The 19,963-nt window shown below is 48.0% G+C and overlaps 1 protein-coding gene across 2 annotated transcripts in view; it reads right to left on the reverse strand.

Annotated features, from left to right (window-relative positions):
- The window catches only part of adamts10 (ADAM metallopeptidase with thrombospondin type 1 motif, 10), a 50,177-nt gene that overhangs the window by 11,509 nt on the left and 18,705 nt on the right, over nucleotides 1–19,963 (reverse strand). The window contains exons 7-17 of one of the 2 annotated variants that reach the window (XM_029707141.1): nucleotides 17,253–17,398; nucleotides 15,648–15,691; nucleotides 15,130–15,235; nucleotides 13,823–13,969; nucleotides 13,521–13,662; nucleotides 12,750–12,857; nucleotides 12,524–12,669; nucleotides 12,010–12,073; nucleotides 11,545–11,647; nucleotides 4,806–4,939; nucleotides 2,911–3,034 (exon numbers count right to left, since the gene is read on the reverse strand). In XM_029707141.1, the coding sequence (XP_029563001.1) occupies nucleotides 2,911–3,034; nucleotides 4,806–4,939; nucleotides 11,545–11,647; nucleotides 12,010–12,073; nucleotides 12,524–12,669; nucleotides 12,750–12,857; nucleotides 13,521–13,662; nucleotides 13,823–13,969; nucleotides 15,130–15,235; nucleotides 15,648–15,691; nucleotides 17,253–17,398 (1,264 nt within the window). Of the gene's footprint in view, nucleotides 1–2,910; nucleotides 3,035–4,805; nucleotides 4,940–11,535; nucleotides 11,648–12,009; nucleotides 12,074–12,523; nucleotides 12,670–12,749; nucleotides 12,858–13,520; nucleotides 13,663–13,822; nucleotides 13,970–15,129; nucleotides 15,236–15,647; nucleotides 15,692–17,252; nucleotides 17,399–19,963 lie in introns of both variants that reach the window. The other variant, XM_029707140.1, reaches the window with a different exon arrangement.

The raw sequence follows: 19,963 nt of genomic DNA on the forward strand, positions 1-19,963 counted from the left end.
GGAGTTTGACTATCCTTTAAAGCCCACATAATCACACGATAGTCTACAGGAAAAGTATTCGGAGTTTGACTGTACTTAAAAAGAAACAATATTATTCAAGTGTTTTGAGAAGGTATTACGGTTAGTGCAGTATCATGTACCTGTAGGGTGACGTTAGGTATTAGAGTTAGTGCAGTATCATGTACCTGCAGGGTGACGTTAGGCATTAGGGTTAGTGCAGTATCATGTACCTGCAGGGTGACGTTAGGTATTAGGGTTAGTGCAGTGTCATGTACCTGCAGGGTGACGTTAGGTATTAGGGTTAGTGCAGTATCATGTACCTGCAGGGTGACGTTAGGCATTAGGGTTAGTGCAGTATCATGTACCTGCAGGGTGACGTTAGGTATTAGGGTTAGTGCAGTATCATGTACCTGCAGGGTGACGTTAGGCATTAGGGTTAGTGCAGTATCATGTACCTGCAGGGTGACGTTAGGCATTAGAGTTAGTACAGTATCATGTACCTGCAGGGTGACGTTAGGCATTAGGGTTAGTGCAGTAACATGTACCTGCAGGGTGACGTTAGGCATGAGAGTTAGTGCAGTATCATGTACCTGCAGGGTGACGTTAGGTATTAGGGTTAGTGCAGTATCATGTACCTGCAGGGTGACGTTAGGCATTAGGGTTAGTGCAGTATCATGTACCTGCAGGGTGACGTTAGGTATTAGAGTTAGTACAGTATCATGTACCTGCAGGGTGACGTTAGGCATTAGGGTTAGTGCAGTATCATGTACCTGCAGGGTGACGTTAGGTATTAGGGTTAGTGCAGTATCATGTACCTGCAGGGTGACGTTAGGCATTAGGGTTAGTGCAGTATCATGTACCTGCAGGGTGACGTTAGGCATTAGGGTTAGTGCAGTATCATGTACCTGCAGGGTGACGTTAGGCATTAGAGTTAGTGCAGTATCATGTACCTGCAGGGTGACGTTAGGCATTAGGGTTAGTGCAGTATCATGTACCTGCAGGGTGACGTTAGGCATTAGAGTTAGTGCAGTATCATGTACCTGCAGGGTGACGTTAGGTATTAGAGTTAGTGCAGTATCATGTACCTGCAGGGTGACGTTAGGCATTAGAGTTAGTGCAGTATCATGTACCTGCAGGGTGACGTTAGGCATTAGAGTTAGTGCAGTATCATGTACCTGCAGGGTGACGTTAGGCATTAGAGTTAGTGCAGTATCATGTACCTGCAGGGTGACGTTAGGCATTAGGGTTAGTGCAGTATCATGTACCTGCAGGGTGACGTTAGGCATTAGGGTTAGTGCAGTATCATGTACCTGCAGGGTGACGTTAGGCATCAGAGTTAGTGCAGTATCATGTACCTGCAGGGTGACGTTAGGTATTAGAGTTAGTGCAGTATCATGTACCTGCAGGGTGACGTTAGGCATTAGAGTTAGTGCAGTATCATGTACCTGCAGGGTGACGTTAGGCATTAGGGTTAGTGCAGTATCATGTACCTGCAGGGTGACGTTAGGCATTAGGGTTAGTGCAGTATCATGTATCTGCAGGGTGACGTTAGGTATTAGAGTTAGTGCAGTATCATGTACCTGCAGGGTGACGTTAGGTATTAGGGTTAGTGCAGTATCATGTACCTGCAGGGTGACGTTAGGTATTAGGGTTAGTGCAGTATCATGTACCTGCAGGGTGACGTTAGGTATTAGGGTTAGTGCAGTATCATGTACCTGCAGGGTGACGTTAGGCATTAGGGTTAGTGCAGTATCATGTACCTGCAGGGTGACGTTAGGTATTAGGGTTAGTGCAGTATCATGTACCTGCAGGGTGACGTTACCCACGGCTCTCTAATAGGACAGAGGACCACAAGCCTTCCAACTGTCACTATGATGGAATGATGGAACCGAGACCTCTGGAGTGTCTATAGGCTGAGCCTACCACAAGCTGAGCCTACCACAAGCTCAGCCTACCACAAGCTGAGCCTACCACAAGCTGAGCCTACCACAAGCTGAGCCTACCACAAGCTGAGCCTACCACAAGCCCTCGACAACGGCTTGGTTTTCTTGGAGATGGTGATGGCTAATTCTTGTGCCTGGCGTCATCTGTAAGCCTGGCTGGGCTGTATCAGTTTTCCCCTGACATGTTTCCACAGAATTAATCACAAACCATTAATCAGGGCCAAAGTGTTTAGACTGAAATAGGTACTGAAATAAAAGGTCATTGTGCACCTACAGGAGGGAGAGAGGGAGGGAGAGGGGTTGGCAGGGCAAGATGTTCACCAGTAACTCTATATGATTAACTGGTACAGTATGCAGATCATGCAACTAGAAAGCTCGCATGTGAACAGATAATTATACATTACTTTCAAAATGTCTGAGGTCCCCTAACTCACATTGCAAGGCAGTAGTCCAACACATATTTAGCTCTTGTCAGAATCCAAATGCATGCACACATTGTTTGAATTTCCATAAAACAATTTGGTTGCATAATCTCTCTCGATGGATGTCTCGAACTTAACTAAATCTCATTCTCAGAACGTTGCTCGAGCTCCCTGGTCCAAAACACAGGCCCTTTCTTCTTTGACATTTTATTTGTGTTTTTCTTTTTTATTCCCAAGGCTAATTGAGAGGTATGTGTTATTGGCCTGTTCTAGAAGTGGTGTTGGAGGGAGCAGAGAGTTTAAAGACAGAGAAACGCAGCAATCAGGGTCTTTTAAAGAGAGAGACATGTCCTGTTGCCAAGTCTTGGAACAGAACAGTCCCCCCAGTGTCTGTCTGTCCACGCCTGCCCGGCCTGAGAGAGGGGCCCACTACCACCCTAACTGTAGAGACCATCATTGTGCAGTAAGCATCAAAGAATGGGGTTAAGATTCCTTCCTAGCAGTATTGTGGCGAATAGACTCCTGCTCTGTATACTAAACTGTACCTCCTTCAGGCAAGGAGTCATTGAAGACGCCCTCTATGGCCTCACAGTTGCTCCCGTCACCCCCGCAGATACGGCAGCGGTCCTCCCGCACATCCGAGCCCAGGATCCGGTCACAGCCCACGTGCTGCAGGGAGACAAGGGCCACAGATCAGAGGGTGCAGGCAGAGGCACACAGACACAGACACTAGCCTCTATGGAGAGCAAAGCAGAACGCACACTGTCCTTTCAGCAACAGAAGTGAGGCTGATTGAAATGTTTCCCAGGTGCCTAATGAAAATACTGACACCACATGATGTCAACAACATACCCTCTCTACCTACAGGAAACATTCCTAAGACACAACCTGTACTAAGCTGTGACATACACACGTACCCCACCAGACATGCCACCAGGGGTCTTTTCACAGTTGCCAAATCCAGAACAAATTCAAGAAAGCGTACAGTATTATATAGAGCCATTATTGCATGGAACTCCCATCTCATATTGCTCAAATGAACAGCAAACCTGGTTTGCCTCTTCCCTATTTGACCTAGAGAGTTTGTGTGTATGTATTCATATGTAGGCTACGTGTGCCTTTTTAAAATGTATGTAGTTTTGTCCTTGAGCTGTTCAGGAAGAGTAGCTGCTGCTTCGGTAACAGCTAATGGGGATCCTAATAAAATACAAAAAATACCAAATAGCAACAGAAGGTTCAAGCCAACACAAATGTTGGTCTAAATTAACTCCTGCCCTGTACAGTAACTCTAACATGTGAATGGATGGATGGATGGAGCAACCCTGGGGCACTTTAAACCCTGTTGACCCAGGCAAGTCCAGGTTCCATTAACTATCAATGTGGAAGCTATTTCCCCTTAGTAATAGCAGGACTTGTTCCAGGCCGGGTCCTGGCCCTTCAGTTCAGACTGGGCTCTGAGCCGTGTCCCCTGGTGAGCCTGGGCCAGGCCAGGCAGCCTGCTGCAGCCTGCGCATGTGTTTCCAAGCACACACACATCTTGCTCTCTGCTCCCGCTCTCTCTCCACTCACTCTCCCTCGCTCGCTTCAAATCAATCCCTTACTCTCTGGATCCTAACCACCATGAGGCTGCAAACAAAACTAACATTTTTCTCCTCACTGTTTTCGCCTTTTTATATGCACCATAAATATAAGAGAGAGACGGGAGACGGGAGGAATGGGAAAGAACCTGGGAGATAGAAACTGTGAGAAATAATGAGAGAATGATAGGGAAAGAAACAGCGAGTTCTAGAAATTAAGAGATAAAGAGAGGGATGAGAAGGAAGAATGCCAGAATATGATAGACCCAGAGAGAGAAAGAGAGAGAGAGTGAGTAAGAAACAGAGAGTGAGTGGGAGAGGGGCTGAAGTGAATATGTTTAGCAGCCAGCAGTGCAGCCAGCTGAGCTGGAGGGTCACTGAGTTCCTGCTACACAGAACAGAACCAAGGAAGAGAGGAGAGGAGAATAGTTGATAAACAGGCTCCTCTCTCAGTCTGGACGAGCCCAGAGACTTCCACTCACAACCCCCTTCATGTGCCCAGGCCCTGAGACAGCTCCAAACAAAGCCCAAGAGAGGAGAGAGGGATGGCCGTTCAACTGCCTAATGAAATCTAGCTCTGCTCCACATAGCTGCAGGAAACCACAAAACAACAATTCAGATGTTTTGTGGTTTGGTGTCATTCAGCGAGAGTATTTCATTTTTCCCTCCTCCCCTCCCAGTCCAAAGCCACTCTGCTTCTTGACAGGCTCTGAAGCCATCCAAAAACAACAGAATGGGGGAACAGTCGGCATCGTTTGTGTGAGCAGTGAGCCACACCATCTGAAAGGCAATACTACTTTAAGAAGACAACCAGGAGGAGAGTTAAATGAGAGGAGAGGATAGAAAGGACGGAGCAGTCTCACCTTGCACTCTCCATTCACACAGACATCCAGAGAGTCGTCCCGACATGGGGTCCCGTCCACCACAGCCGGAGCACGCTCTGTGTAGAAGTTATATCCCTCCGCCAGGCAGTTCAGAGAGCAGGACTTCACTCCACCTGGATAACAGAGCAGCACAGAGAAGAGGAACATGAGACATTAGTTCAATACAAACACAAATAGATCCCGGATTAGATTCTGCAGCAAATTTGGGGTGGGGGTGGGTAACCTAGAAGTACTTAAACCCACAATCCTATGTCTCTTGGTCTACACGTCTCTTGGTCTACACGTCTCTTGGTCTACACGTCTCTAGGTCTACACGTCTCTAGGTCTACACGTCTCTAGGTCTACAAGTCTCTTGGTCTACACGTCTCTTGGTCTACACGTCTCTTGGTCTACACGTCTCTAGGTCTACAAGTCTCTAGGTCTACAAGTCTCTTGGTCTACACGTCTCTTGGTCTACACGTCTCTTGGTCTACACGTCTCTAGGTCTACACGTCTCTAGGTCTACACGTACGCCATTATACAAAGAGGCCTTGACTAGATCGCTGGTGTTTTGGCAAGGATCTGACAATATCATCATGTCAGTTTTTAAGGCTGGGTTTACACAGGCAGTCCAATTCTGATATTTTCCACTAATTGGTCTTTTGACCAATCAGATCAGCTCTTTTTCCAATAACTGGGCAAAAGATCAGAATTGGGCTGCTTGTGTAAACGCAAGCTAAGAGCTGTTGGTTTCACAAGTTGTTACCTAATACTCTTGGGTAAACAACAAATACCCAGACTTGACAACACCATCATGTCAGAGGTTTAGAAGGGCTGTGCATTGTTATTTTCATTCATTGTTTGTGATACTCTTGGGTAAACAACAATATACACTCACCGGACAGGTACACCACCCCGTTCACGAAAATGGATCGCTCCTACAGACAGTGAGTCACGTGGCTTGTTATATAAAGCAGACAGACATCAAGCCATTCAGTTACTGTTCGATTGAACGTTAGAATGGGCAAAACGAGTGACCTTAGCAACTTTGAGTGTGGTATGATCGTCGGTGGCAGGCGCACCGGATCCAGTATCTCAGAAACGACCACCCTCCAGGGATTTACACGCACGACAGTGTCTATGGTTTACCGACAATGGTGTGACAAACAGAAAACATCCAGTCAGCGGCAGTCCTGTGGGCAAAAACAGCTTGAGAGGTTGAAGGAGAATGGAAAGAATCGTGCAAGCTAACAGGCGGGCCGCAAACAGGCAAATAACTACGCAGTACAAGGCGCAGTACAACAGTGGTGTGCAGAACGGCATCTCGGAACACACAACTCGTCGAATCCTTGTCACGGATGGGCTACTGCAGCAGACAACCACACCGGCTTCTACTCCTATCAGCAAAAAACAAGAAGAAGTAGCTCCAGTGGGCATGCGATCACCAACACTGGACAATTGAGGAGTGGAAAACATGGCCTGGTCTGACAAATCCTTGTTCCTGTTGCGTCATGCTGATGGCAGAGTCAGGATTTGGCTTAAGCAGCATGAGTTCATGGAACCATCCTGTCTGGTATCAACAGTAAAGGCTGGTGGTGAGAGGAGCAGCTGTGAAGGTCCTCGATAGGATCCCATAGATGGCTGGTGTTTTGGCAAGGACATGACAATACCATCAGAAATAAGTCAGAGGTTATTGAGAGCTGTATGTTTCATTAGGTGGGTGTCACGTAATACTTTTGGTAAACAACACACACAGTAGCATGATTAAGAGCTAGATTGAGTTGACCAGAGAAGCAGCTGGTCCTCTATAGCAGGGGTTGGAAATTCCAGTCCTCGAGGGCCTGATTGGTGTCACAGTTTTGCCCCTGCTAACACACCTGACTCCAATAGTCTCCTAATCATGATCTTCAGTTTAGAATGCCATTTCAAATCAAATCAAAGTTTATTTGTCACGTGCGCCGAATACAACAGGTGTAGACCTTACAGTGAAATGCTTACTGACAGGCTCTAACCAACAGTGCAAAAAAAGGTGTTAGGTGAACAATAGGTAAGTAAAGAAATAAAAACAAAAGTAAAAAGACAGTGAAAAATAACAGTAGCGAGGCTATAAAAGTAGCGAGGCTACATACAGACACCGGTTAGTCAGGCTGATTGAGGTAGTATGTACATGTAGATATGGTTAAAGTGACTATGCATAAATGATGAACAGACAGTAGCAGTAGCGTGTAGCCGTAGTGTAAAAGAGGGGTTGGCGGGTGGCGGGACACAATGCAGATAGCCCGGTTAGATAGCCCCGATAACGGGGCCACTGGTTGGTCGGGCCAATTGAGGTAGTATGTACATGAATGTATAGTTAAAGTGACTATGCATATATGATAAACAGAGAAGCAGAATTTGGTAAACAGATTAACAGAATTTGATTAATCATCTGTGTTTCCTAGGGATGGAGAAAAAGTGTGACACCAGTCAGGTCCTGGAGGACTGGAGTTTCCCAGCCCTGGAGGACTGGAGTTTCCCAGCCCTGGAGGACTGGAGTTACCCAGCCCTGGAGGACTGGAGTTACCCAGCCCTGGAGGACTGGAGTTACCCAGCCCTGGAGGACTGGAGTTACCCAGCCCTGGAGGACTGGAGTTTCCCAGCCCTGGAGGACTGGAGTTTCCCAGCCCTGGAGGACTGGAGTTTCCCAGCCCTGGAAGACTGGAGTTACCCAGCCCTGGAAGACTGGAGTTACCCAGCCCTGGAGGACTGGAGTTACCCAGCCCTGGAGGACTGGAGTTTCCCAGCCCTGGAAGACTGGAGTTTCCCAGCCCTGGAAGACTGGAGTTTCCCAGCCCTGGAGGACTGGAGTTTCCCAGCCCTGGAAGACTGGAGTTTCCCAGCCCTGGAGGACTGGTGTTTCCCAGCCCTGGAGGACTGGTGTTTCCCAGCCCTGGAGGACTGGTGTTTCCCAGCCCTGGAGGACTGGAGTTTCCCAGCCCTGGAAGACTGGTGTTACCCAGCCCTGGAGGACTGGAGTTTCCCAGCCCTGGAGGACTGGAGTTTCCCAGCCCTGGAGGACTGGAGTTTCCCAGCCCTGGAAGACTGGAGTTACCCAGCCCTTGAAGACTGGTGTTACCCAGCCCTGGAGGACTGGAGTTTCCCAGCCCTGGAGGACTGGAGTTACCCTGCCCTGGAGGACTGGAGTTTCCCAGCCCTGGAGGACTAGAGTTACCCAGCCCTGGAGGACTGGTGTTTCCCAGCCCTGGAGGACTGGAGTTACCCAGCCCTGGAGGACTGGAGTTACCCAGTCCTGGAGGACTGGAGTTACCCAGCCCTGGAGGACTGGAGTTACCCAGTCCTGGAGGACTGGAGTTACCCAGCCCTGGTCTATAGGATCCCATCTGCAGCAGCAAGCAGAGACAACACCACCAGATTCAGTCTTTTATATGGCATACACGCTGGCTTTCACACCATTTCATTGCTCAAACACATTTACGCAACGCGATTTTGAGCTGCTCTGCTGCTGTGTCGAGTTAACCACATTACACAACGTTATCACAAACACGAAAACAAATCGCTTACACTTCGCTCTTTATTAGCACTTTCAGCCGTGAGGCCTCTTGTTGGGTGAAGACACAACACAATTACTCCAGCCATTCCCCTCCATTACTGAGAAAACCCCGGGCTGCTCTAACGTGTCTGATGGCCAGGCATGGTATTTTAATGGGCTTTTGGGTTTTAGGTTCGACACAGTTAGTTTGTTCTCCCACAGCTGTAAGGACTCGGGTGCCAAAGACATAGAGGAGAGTGGGGAAGTGGAGGGGCTATAGAGGGGAGAGAGCACAGTTTGGATTGCTAACATCAAGAGAACAAGCAGCTGATTGTGATTAAGTCCCCCCTTCAATCCCTCTATCCACACACAGACACACAACCCTTTTGTCCCCTCGGCCCCCTCTTTGTCTGTGCCACCCCTCTACCACCTAAGGTCTGGGACTGATCAGGGCTGTGGGTTCTGAGGCTTTTGGTTTCGCTAACAGCATGGTGGGGTCAAACGCTCACAACAACAAAAACGAGAGGGCGCTAACAGAAACAGTGCAACTCTCAGCAGATTCCCTGGGAAACTGGAATGTGGAAATCCTGCAGACTTGCACAAAAACGGACAGGGGGAGAGGAAAGAGGGGGAGAGAGAGGGAGGGGAGAGAGGGAGGGGAGAGAGGGGGGAGGGTGTTATTTGTGCACTGACAGGTGCTCTCATTTATTCCATATTACTGAGCATGCCAGCGACCACACTGAGCTCTCTTACTGGCTGACAAGGCCAATCAATGTCTCAGCACAGAAACGCCAGCCCATCTGCTCTATGGGCCGACCCAACACACAACACAAACACGTACACACAATGCAACACACATACAACACAACACAGCCATTGTCTCACTTTACTTACCACCACCCTCTGGTCAACCCAGTTTCCATGCTTTATAACCGGGCCAGGTTCTGTTCACGTGAGAGTTGAAATAAGTGTTAATTGGGCAAAATTCAGGACCAGGCAGGCAGCACAGTGGAACCAGCTGACAGTCAGGACCAGGCAGGCAGCACAGTGGTACCAGCTGACAGTCAGGACCAGGCAGGCAGCACAGTAGAACCAGCTGACAGTCAGAACCAGGCAGGCAGCACAGTGGAACCAACTGACAGTCAGAACCAGGCAGGCAGCACAGTGGTACCAGCTGACAGTCAGGACCAGGCAGCACAGTGGAACCAGCTGACAGTCAGAACCAGGCAGGCAACACAGTGGAACCAGCTGACAGTCAGGACCAGGCAGGCAGCACAGTGGAACGAGCTGGCAGTCAGGACCAGGCAGGCAGCACAGTGGAACGAGCTGACAGTCAGGACCAGGCAGGCAGCACAGTGGAACCAGCTGACAGTCAGGACCAGGCAGGCAGCACAGTGGAACCAGCTGACAGTCAGGACCAGGCAGGCAGCACAGTGGAACGAGCTGGCAGTGAGAACCAGGCAGGCAGCACAGTGGAACCAGCTGGCAGTCAGAACCAGGCAGGCAGCACAGTGGAACCAGCTGACAGTCAGGCCCAGGCAGGCAGCACAGTGGTACCAGCTGACAGTCAGGACCAGGCAGGCAGCACAGTGGTACCAGCTGACAGTCAGGACCAGGCAGGCAGCACAGTGGTACCAGCTGACAGTCAGGACCAGGCAGGCAGCACAGTGGAACCAGCTGGCAGTCAGAACCAGGCAGGCAGCACAGTGGTACCAGCTGACAGTCAGAACCAGGCAGGCAGCACAGTGGTACCAGCTGACAGTCAGAACCAGGCAGGCAGCACAGTGGTACCAGCTGACAGTCAGGACCAGGCAGGCAGCACAGTGGTACCAGCTGACAGTCAGGACCAGGCAGGCAGCACAGTGGTACCAGCTGACAGTCAGGACCAGGCAGGCAGCAGAGTGACTTTCCACTGGCCTCCCGTGAAGCCTCTCTCTTAGCCAGGGCGCTCTGGCATCACAGCCCACAACCCCCCAGACTGTTACCCCCCTGCGAGCTGGGAGAGCAGCCCATAGTCTAACATATCACTTTATGAGCTGTGACAAGTCATCTAATACTGCCACGGCTGTGTACAAGCCAAGTATACCCATTTCCAGGTAGTTCCACTGTTTGAAAAGTTGTTGAAACCCCTTTTGGGCTCTGTTTGTGCTGGCACCACTGAACCAGGTACAGTATGTGCTGCCTGTGAGGCTTGCGGGTGACAAAGCTGTGGGATAATGGAAAACTCTAACTCCCATGGTGCTGTGCTTTGGCAGGCCTGCCTCCAGTCTGAAGCTAAGCAGGTTTGTAGGCTGGATGGATGGATGGGGGCTGACTGACTTGGGGGGCTTTCTGGAGGAAGGCAGCCTGCAAAAGTTGTTGGACCAAGTGCAACAATGTGGATGGCTTATGCCTCAGAAAAAAATGTATGACTGCTAAAACGCTGTACGCTTTTTTTAATGAACTATCCTTGGCTGTCTGAGCCGAGCCCGGTGGTCTGCTAGAGGTGTCCGACTACAGGACAGACAGATAGAGAGACAGACAGAGAGAGGCAGCAGAGAGGAAAGAGCAAGAGAGAGGGGGAAAGAAAGCAGGATAGAGAGGGAGAAATAGGGAGGAATGTAGAAGGAGAGTGAAGAAGTGAGTGAGTGAGGGGAGAGAAGGGGGCTGGGATGTGTGATATGGCCCTAACGCAGGGCAGACTGTGGCACAGCTCGTATTTTAACAGCTGCAAGGGATTTCCATTGTAAAATCAGCTGACTTGATGAAAGGAGCACTTGTTGCCTGGAGTTGGAGAGGGCCCCTCTGTAAGGCATTATGTTATTGGACTGGTAGATTAAAGGCAGCTATGTCGTCGAAAGTATTTATATTTCGCATCCAGCGCAGCGCTCATCAAGCACAGGAATTCTAGCCAGACAGGAGATTGTCTGCAGCTTTCCCCTCTCCTTCTCTCTCCCCTTCTCCTCTCCTCTCTTCTTTTCTGCTCTCCCCTCTTCTCTTTCTGGGCCCACAGTCTGGCAGCACTCTCCTGCTCAGCTCTCCCCATGTGCTGCTGCACTATTCTCTCTCGGTGAACTCACAGGCAGATGTGTCATCTTTCTCCATATCTGCAGACTGTCTACAGACGTTTTCAGCCTGAAATGACCACCGAGCAGACACAGTGCGGTTCTGTAATGATGTATCCCAGTCTGCTGTGGAGGAGGGTGGGACACACACACTTACTGTACGCACCTCCTCTGTAGGGTTGCCAGGTGTAGAATTTCCCCCGGAAAGGAACGTTGTCGAAATCGGAGCACTGAATCTCCCGGAAATCCTGAGAGCCTGCAGGGCACTCCTGAGACAGACACACAGAGGAGCAGAGATCAGCTCTGTGTCAGTCAAATCTCAGGCTTCTCGACATCAGACATCCACTTTATCCCCTCCCCTGTCTCTTTTGCTCCCAGCAGTCATTTAAAGTAAGACTGAACTCATAGTAGCCTCTACACTCCACCAAACGCACACACGGACACACACATCCACACACACACACACACACACACACACACTGAGGGAATTAGTTCTGGGCTGGGCAGGCTGCTGTTAATTAGGTCAGTCTGAGAGCTGTAGAGTTGGGCCGGGCCAGGATGAGTATGGTGATGGTACTGTAGGCCTCTCAGAGGGAACTACTTCTCCACTCTGCTCTGCTCCCCCACTCACATCAATATTGCACGATCTGAAGCGCTTCCTCTCTCCCAGACAATACTTTCCACCAATCGTTGGCCTGGAACCAGAAAAGCAGAGGCAAAACACATCTGAGTGCAATTGAACAATAACTCCCCAATCACACTGGGTTCTATTCTCCTCCTGCCTGGCTGGCCTCGCTCTACCACCCTGTTTCAATCTCTGACAGTCTGTCTTTTTATTACTCAGCTATCCAAGTCAATTAGACTAACTCCTCAGTAGAAACACCAGAGAAAAGTCAGTTTGCCACTGTCTATGTTGATATCCTTTAATACGGCTGTCATTGTTGCACGTGGGTGATTATAGTGGGATGTTAAAATGATTGGTGGTAGACTGGCATCTATCATCCTCCACAAACAAGTTAGGAAGAGCCAGCCAGATACAACCCAATGGCTTTACAGTTCTACGGTGGCTGTGAATTTACTGCCTACTGTCCGTCCTATGGCCAGAGTTGAGATCCACATCCCCATCCATCTGCAGCACCACTCACCTGGGGCTGTCACAGTGGCGGATAGAGGAGGACACTCCTCCCCCACAGGTACGGCTGCACTCCTCCCAGGGGGTCCAGAGACCCCACCCGCCGTCCACCCCCTCTGGCCGGGTCCCGTAGGCCACACACACCCTCTTATAGCACCACTGTAACACACACAGAAGACTAATGAAATAAAAACCAACCCCCCCCATTTCTGTTGATCATGGAACATTCCAGTGCTTACCCCTTTCTCTATGGTATTGGTTTGACAGATGGTTCCTTCCGCAGCGGGTATGCTGCTGGTGATGCAGCGGTTGCTCTTGCTCATGCACCACAGCTCACTGCAGACTTCCTGCAGACACAGGGAGAGCTGTCAGAGTCTGTCCATTTCAGACCATATAGAGACAACAGGCCCTGATGTGCCCAGCCAAGAGGGCCCACTGACCCGGAGCAGACGGCACCAGCGGTTGGTTCAACTACTTCTGGGCTCTGTGGTGCTAATGTATTTAAGGCTTTTACAATGGCAATAACATATGGCACTGTATTTTATTGTACTGACTGCATAGTATCAATGATAATGACACTATAAAGTACTATTTTGAGCCAGATGTCTGTTCACTCAGCTGTCGGGCCAATAAAATAGACATCTAATAAAAATATGTTATACAATAAAGGTAGCATAAGACTTGTTCAACATGGGGCCAGAAACCAACAGGACTGGTTAAAAAGAACATGTCAACTCTAGCTAGGAGACAAATAAATAGCAGTAGTGGCCAGAGATATGCCAGAGAGGAGAGGAGAGCTGGCCTACAAACGGTGGAGAGGAGAAACGCATGTCTGCTCTGGAATAGGGGAAGGCGGGAGAGGACATACGGCGCACATGGTACTGATGGATCAGAAGATTTGTGTCAGTATAATTTCTACATGGTCACACACATAGTACTGAATGGATCTGTCAGCTAAAAATGACCATCCAGCCTTATCAGGTGAGTTAGAAGAGGAGGTGAGTAGGTACCCCGTATTTACACTGCCGAGACTTCACTCCATACTGGAAGCGGCACTGCTCGTCTGCATCGTAGGCCTGGCCGGGGGCCGTGGTGGGGTACACAAACTCCTGCTTCGGGGGGACGTTGTTGAGGCATGAACCCATACCTGAGCTGTAGGGAAACAAACAGGAGAAGAGAATGAAAACGGGCCTAACAAACATGGACCTCACCCACAATGTACCTAGCTAGTTAATCTATCCACTGTCCACACATAACAAACCCTGCAACACCCTTTAATATCCTGTGTATTGGAGGTGAGTGTCAGACTCACTCCAGGAAGTTGGTGATGTAGTCTCGGCTGCAGGCAGACCAGACGAAGGGGTTGGTCTTCATGGTGATGTGTGCAGCCATCAGCTTGGCTGTCTCCTGACTGCGGGAGCCACAGGCGTTGCCCACTCCATCATGGTTCATCCCAAACCTGCAGGGAGAGACAGATGGTACTGCGTTGATATATCTCCTGGGTGACTGAGCACGAGTGAAAAAGTTATTGGGGGTATTGGTGATGTATTGAGTAAAAGGACATTTTTTGCTCAAACATCCTCTCCCTGATAAAATCATATTAACACCATGAGTGCAGAACTGGGCCTGTGCAGATTTAACAGACAGCAAAGTGTCTCGGTGCTCTGTTCTCTCTGACACAGACTTCCATATGCACTGTAAAAGACAAGGCCCACCGTCTAGACAGCCCCAGGGTACAAGCACCCCATCCAGTTCAAAGGTACCTGGACTAGCCATTAGGGGGGAGCACCAATGGGTTTGCCAGCTGTGAAAATACCTCTGAGGCCTGTGTCCACACGTAGGTGAACGGCACACTCAATTACTTAGCAAAAATAGTGGACTTTCAAAAATGATACCAAGTCATTGCTTTTGAAAGTAAAATAGAGTAAATTTAACAGAATCCTCTTTCATGGTAGGGTATGAAGAGGTTTGGAAATGACAAGCATGTCCAGTGGAGCATGTCCGATGTTACTCAGGCATACGCCTAGATAAATATGTATGCATGAGTAAGTGAGGCAGATCGGCTGGTATGCCAGGCCAGCAAGTAAAACAAAGTGTCTTGGAGGGAAGGCACAAAGACATGCCTACTGCCAGGCCCGGTGGTAGGTCCAGAATGATCTACGGTACCAGCCACACTCGTAACTTGTTCCACTTGTTATAAATATGACAAAGAAAATATAAAGCTATTAACAAGTTGTGTATTGATGGAAATGACTCATGGAGGTTGTTTTGTAAGTTCTCCCTCTGGTACAGCTCTAATCTAACAGCACTGAGGCGGGGCCAGTTTAGCCCAGGTCAGCGCAGGGGTGGGGGGTCTGGGCGAGTTGGGTGAGAGGCAGGGGCAGAAGCCAGGATAGGGGCAGGGTTTCCTATGAGGGTTCACAGGTAACACCAATGAAAGAGTGGCTTATTGAAACAGCCTAGGTCCATAAAGCAGAAGCTGAGCCTAAAGACCAAAGGGTTTGTCAAAGGTGATGAAGGCTAAAATGGTTACTGGGGTCCTGATTGTGTTCCTGGTCAGGGACAACTCAGTGATGAGGGACATTAGGGTGACATCGGTGACGTGGGTGAGCGTCTTACGTGTGTCCTATCTCGTGGGCGATGGTGAAGGCTGTGGCCAGACCGATATCCTCATTGATACTGCAGCTCCTCTCTGGCTCACACATCCCCCCCACGGGAGCTAGACCTGGGAAAGAGAGACACACAATACTGTCTCTAACATAGCCATACATGTCAATTCACATTCATGCATGCTGAAGCACATACAGAGGTGATACAAGTAAAAATACATACAGTTACATGCTTAACTAAAACCTACAATTCTGCATCTACATGTCATTTTAAGACTGTGCTAGTCAGTCATGCTGGTCAGTCAGCTGCAGCAGAGATATGGTAGGTAGGTACTTAATAGTGAGGGAGTGCAAAGTCAAAATGAGGGCAGTTTCCTGAGTCACATCCCCTCCCCTGGCAGCGCTAGATTATATACAGTCTGACACTGAAGCTCAGTGCTTCCCAACAAGCGGCCTGTGTGTGTGCAGTGTGTGCCCAGGGTTAGCCCTCTCCTGGGCTGTGCAGGCAGGTTTAACCAAAGGTCCTACCTAGGGTTCCACATGGCTTGTTCTTGTAGATGCAGATGTCGTACCTGGGAACAGGAAGGAAAATAAACTGTTTACTAAAATGAATACTCTGGCAGTCAGTGCGTCCACACCCTGACACACACTCACACTGAAACATACACTCAGCAAAAAGCACTCAAACATGTCATCACACACACGAAGACTCTCACACATATACACACTCTCCTCTCTCGCTGTCGCTTTCTCCCTCCCCCCGCTCTCTCTCCCCTTCTCTCTCTCTCAGTGACACTAAGCCCTATGGACACATAGCAGACCTGATAAGTAACTGATACGGTCTGAACAATGGCAGGAAATAAAAGGACGGTTACTAAAAGGATGGTTACTTAATTTTCCATCCCTCTTTGATAAAAGTCTTCATATAAAGAATCTGTTCTCACAGACCAAACATCCCAAGATACTCCAAGCCACTAGGAACAGGGGCCCATGCATGGGCAGAGGAGTGTTTTTCAGTGAGTAGTGCTCAGTTGTATCTCTCTGCATGCAGTATTGTGTTTCCACTGCTGTTTCCCCCCTAAATAGAGTGCCTCACTAAACTGCACTTTGCTTCCTTGGCCCGGCTCAGGGCTGTCAGATTCAAGGCAGCTGTGCTCTGATTCCTTCTCTCTCTCTCTCTCGTTCTTTCTCCCTCTCTACAACGCTCTCTCTCCAGATGCTCAGTTGAGCATAACAGCCTAGGTTTCGTCACTCCAGACAGGACCAGACACTAACGCACACTTGGCGAAAATGACAGGCCATGAGGCAAGGAAGGTGTCAGTGAACTCAGAGGCATCTACAGGGCAGAATATGGAGTCAGTTCTTACTAAAACCGTAATCCAAATAAGAATTTGAGCACAATATATTCTGTTTGTCCAATAGACTCAGTGGTGGATCATTAAGGAATTAGGCTAAAGAGGTTTCATTATGTGCATTGTTATCCTCCACATACAACACCCGTTCCTCCAGTCACACTCTGTTAAAGGGACCCAATGCACTCACATCCCTGGGTCGCTCCTCTTTTCAATTCGCTGCAGCTAGTGACTGGAACGAGCTGCAACAAACACTCAAACTGGACAATCTACTCATTCAAAGACTCATGGACACTCTTACTGACAGTTGTGGCTGCTTTGCGTGATGTATTGTTGTCTCTACCTTCTTGCCTTTTGTGCTGTTGTCTGTGCCCAATAATGTTTGTACCCTGTTTTGTGCTGCTACCATGTTGTGCTGCTGCCATGTTGTGTTGCTACCATGTTGTTGTCATGTTGTGTTGCTGCCATGCAGTGTTGTCATGTGTTGCTGCCATGCTATGTTGTGGTCTTAGGTCTCTCTTTATGTAGCGTTGTGCTGTCTCTTGTTGTGATGTGTGTTTTGTCCTATATTTTAATTTAATTTATTTTTATTTTTAATCCCAGCCCCTGTCCCTGCAGAGGGTGCCTTTCAGTACTTAGATCAGTATTCTGTCTTGAGATCTGTGCACTTGTCTCAAATTTTCACAAAATGTTCCCATTGGCCTCAATTAATGCTTTGCACGAAAGTCAAGAGTTGTGAACACTGAATCACTAAGAATGTTCCGGTGCTTCGAGTGCTGACCTGGTGATGAGCACGGCAGTGTCGTGGTGAGCAATGCCGTTGTCTGGGATGGCGTTCCCATTGCCATTCCGGTTCTGGATGGATTTCTGCCACTTACAGAAGCTGTCCAGGGACTTCCCTGCATGGTGGTTTATCTCTAAAGTCGGCTGACAGAGACAGAGAGGGAATACTGAAATCAACATATTCAGGAACAGAGTACAGTGAAATAATCAAATTACTGTACAATCACTTTTAGGTTTTCATAGATATGCCACTTGTACTATCTGCCACCACCTGACAATCATTTCTAAGCCAGAGGGAGTAATGAGACAGATATTCCCCAGGTGGTCCAATAATGAATTTCCCCTACATAAACAGAATTTATCAGTACAACCATAGCTGTGCAATGAGCCTAGTATTAGGCAGCCTAGCCCTCTGCCACGAGGCTATTGAACTGGACTGATGAGGACAGGAACTTCTACTGCTTTGCTCTCCCTCTGCCATTAGCCGCCCTGGCAGGGGGAGGGAATACTCTCCTGGCTACAGATGAGTATGCTCGTAACACAGGAATGCACATGGTGATGACATAACTAGTAATTGTCACATCCCACAATCCATCTCTGGGCTCAGTGGGCTGGCTGGCCTGTTTTGTTTTCCAGGGGCAGTTTTCAGCTGGAAGTCTCTGATTTGGGAGACAACTTTTGGTCTTACCCCAACCTCAACAGACCGAAAGGCAAGAATAATACTAATACTACTGCTAATAATCATAACATTTATTTATTTGTCAAATGACATACTGTATGCCCGGGGCAAATTTCAGGGGCTTATTTGCAGCTATCTGGTATGAATCATACAGGTTGTTAACCCCTTAAACTTGTGGAAATGGGCCTAATAGGGCCTAATTGAAATATTAAAACCATATACATGACCATGGTAGCAATTGGTGAAATTATCAGACCAAAAGGTGAGGACACAACAGTTCACCTGACAAGACTGAATCCAAACATTACACTGTTGATTTGATGTGCCTTTTACATTTACTGTACTTTTCACAGCATTTGTCAATAATGAAATCTGAAAATACTCTGTAAACATTCAGCAAACATAATAAGAATATTAATATACATTTTGTACTAGGTAAGAAAAAACAATTACCAGGGTTTGAGTGAGAGGTCTCACTGGTGTCTCCACGTGGACACCCACCTCTCCAAACTGCACAGTTCCTAAGTCATTCCATTGCACTTTTATGGCTCAAGGAAAGAGCCTTCCACTATATGGCTCTTTATTTTTAGCTCTCCTAGCTTTACTATTGAGGAACTAAAGCAACCACACTTATAGATTTTTGTTTGGAACACAGACCTGCGTCCCCACCATCACTCAATTATTGTTGTTTACACAATCCAAACATTTTCATTATACTATAAATCGCAGTCTGGGTCAGGTGGGCATCATTTGAAAGCTTATTCTATTACCAACATGGCTATCTGAGTAATAAAATACAACCTTACAGTGTTAGGCTTTCAAAGGGCACTTCAGACAAACAGATTGTAATTCTGGTGCGCATAGAAAGGAGTAGTGAGTGCATTTAGGTTTGTGTTCCGCCTCAAATTTTCTTCACAATACGACAAAAACAAACTTTTATACAACAGGTGGTTCTAATCCTGAATGCTGATTGGTTAAATGCGCATTCCAGCTGGTGTCTATTCCACAAGTTACCACTACTATGACGTTAAAATGCCTATTTACTCGGTTCCATCTGACTGCGCAATCCACTGTCTCATCAGCCCAGCCAGGCAATTTATGAACTTGATCTCCACTATAAAAAGCATCTAGACATTATCTCACATTTCTTTTCAGTGGAGATTTGTATAAACCTTGCTGTCGGTCTCGCCGACATATGCAACATTGTTTCAATATTCAAATTCGATCTCCTCTCCCATAGTAATGAATGTGTAGGGGTCAGGGTTCGGGAAGAGACAGAAAGGCAGGCAGCGTTTCTCAGCCAGTTGAAATCATGAATCAGCTGGCATCATTTTTATGGATATATACAAAGAAATGTCAATTGAAAAAATGTACAATGAAACGCAGTGCAGCTAGTTTGCAGTGTTTCCAGCTTCAGTTTGAAAAGATTGTGTTAGATGTGTTGTTGGCTTGCTCCTCTGAACAACAGTATGACGAGAGAACACATTTACTATGCCAGGCGAAATCGTGCATCATTACCTCATTGTTATGGATGTGTCAGCTTAAACAAATGCAGCTACTGTTGTTATTCTGGCTGCACTGTTTGACGTGACTGTAAATTAGCCATAGTTGGCTGGTTAGCTAGCAGGCAGGGGATAAGAACGTTGCCAGCCAGTATTTATTATTTAACTAGGCAAGTCAGTTAAGAACAAATTCTTATTTACAATGACAGCCAACAACGGCCAAACTCAGAGACGCTGGGCCAATTGTGTGCCGCCCTATGGGACTCCCAATCACGGCCGGTTGTGATACAGTCTGGATTTGAACCAGGTTGTCTGTAGTGATGCCTCTAGCTGAGATGCAGTACCTTAGACCACTGCGCCACTTGGGAGCCCAAATGGTAATGGAACGGTTTGCCGGCCCTCGACCTTGTCTCGGGGCTAACAACACCCGTACCAGCAGTTCCAAAAAAATATTTACTAAATAAACTAAAGTAAAAAAATATATAAAATACATCTCTGTGAAGCGGAGAAACTGAGCTCTGAACACAG

This window comes from Salmo trutta, chromosome 22, assembly GCF_901001165.1.
Source record: "Salmo trutta chromosome 22, fSalTru1.1, whole genome shotgun sequence".
Classification (NCBI taxonomy): Eukaryota; Metazoa; Chordata; class Actinopteri; order Salmoniformes; family Salmonidae; genus Salmo; species Salmo trutta.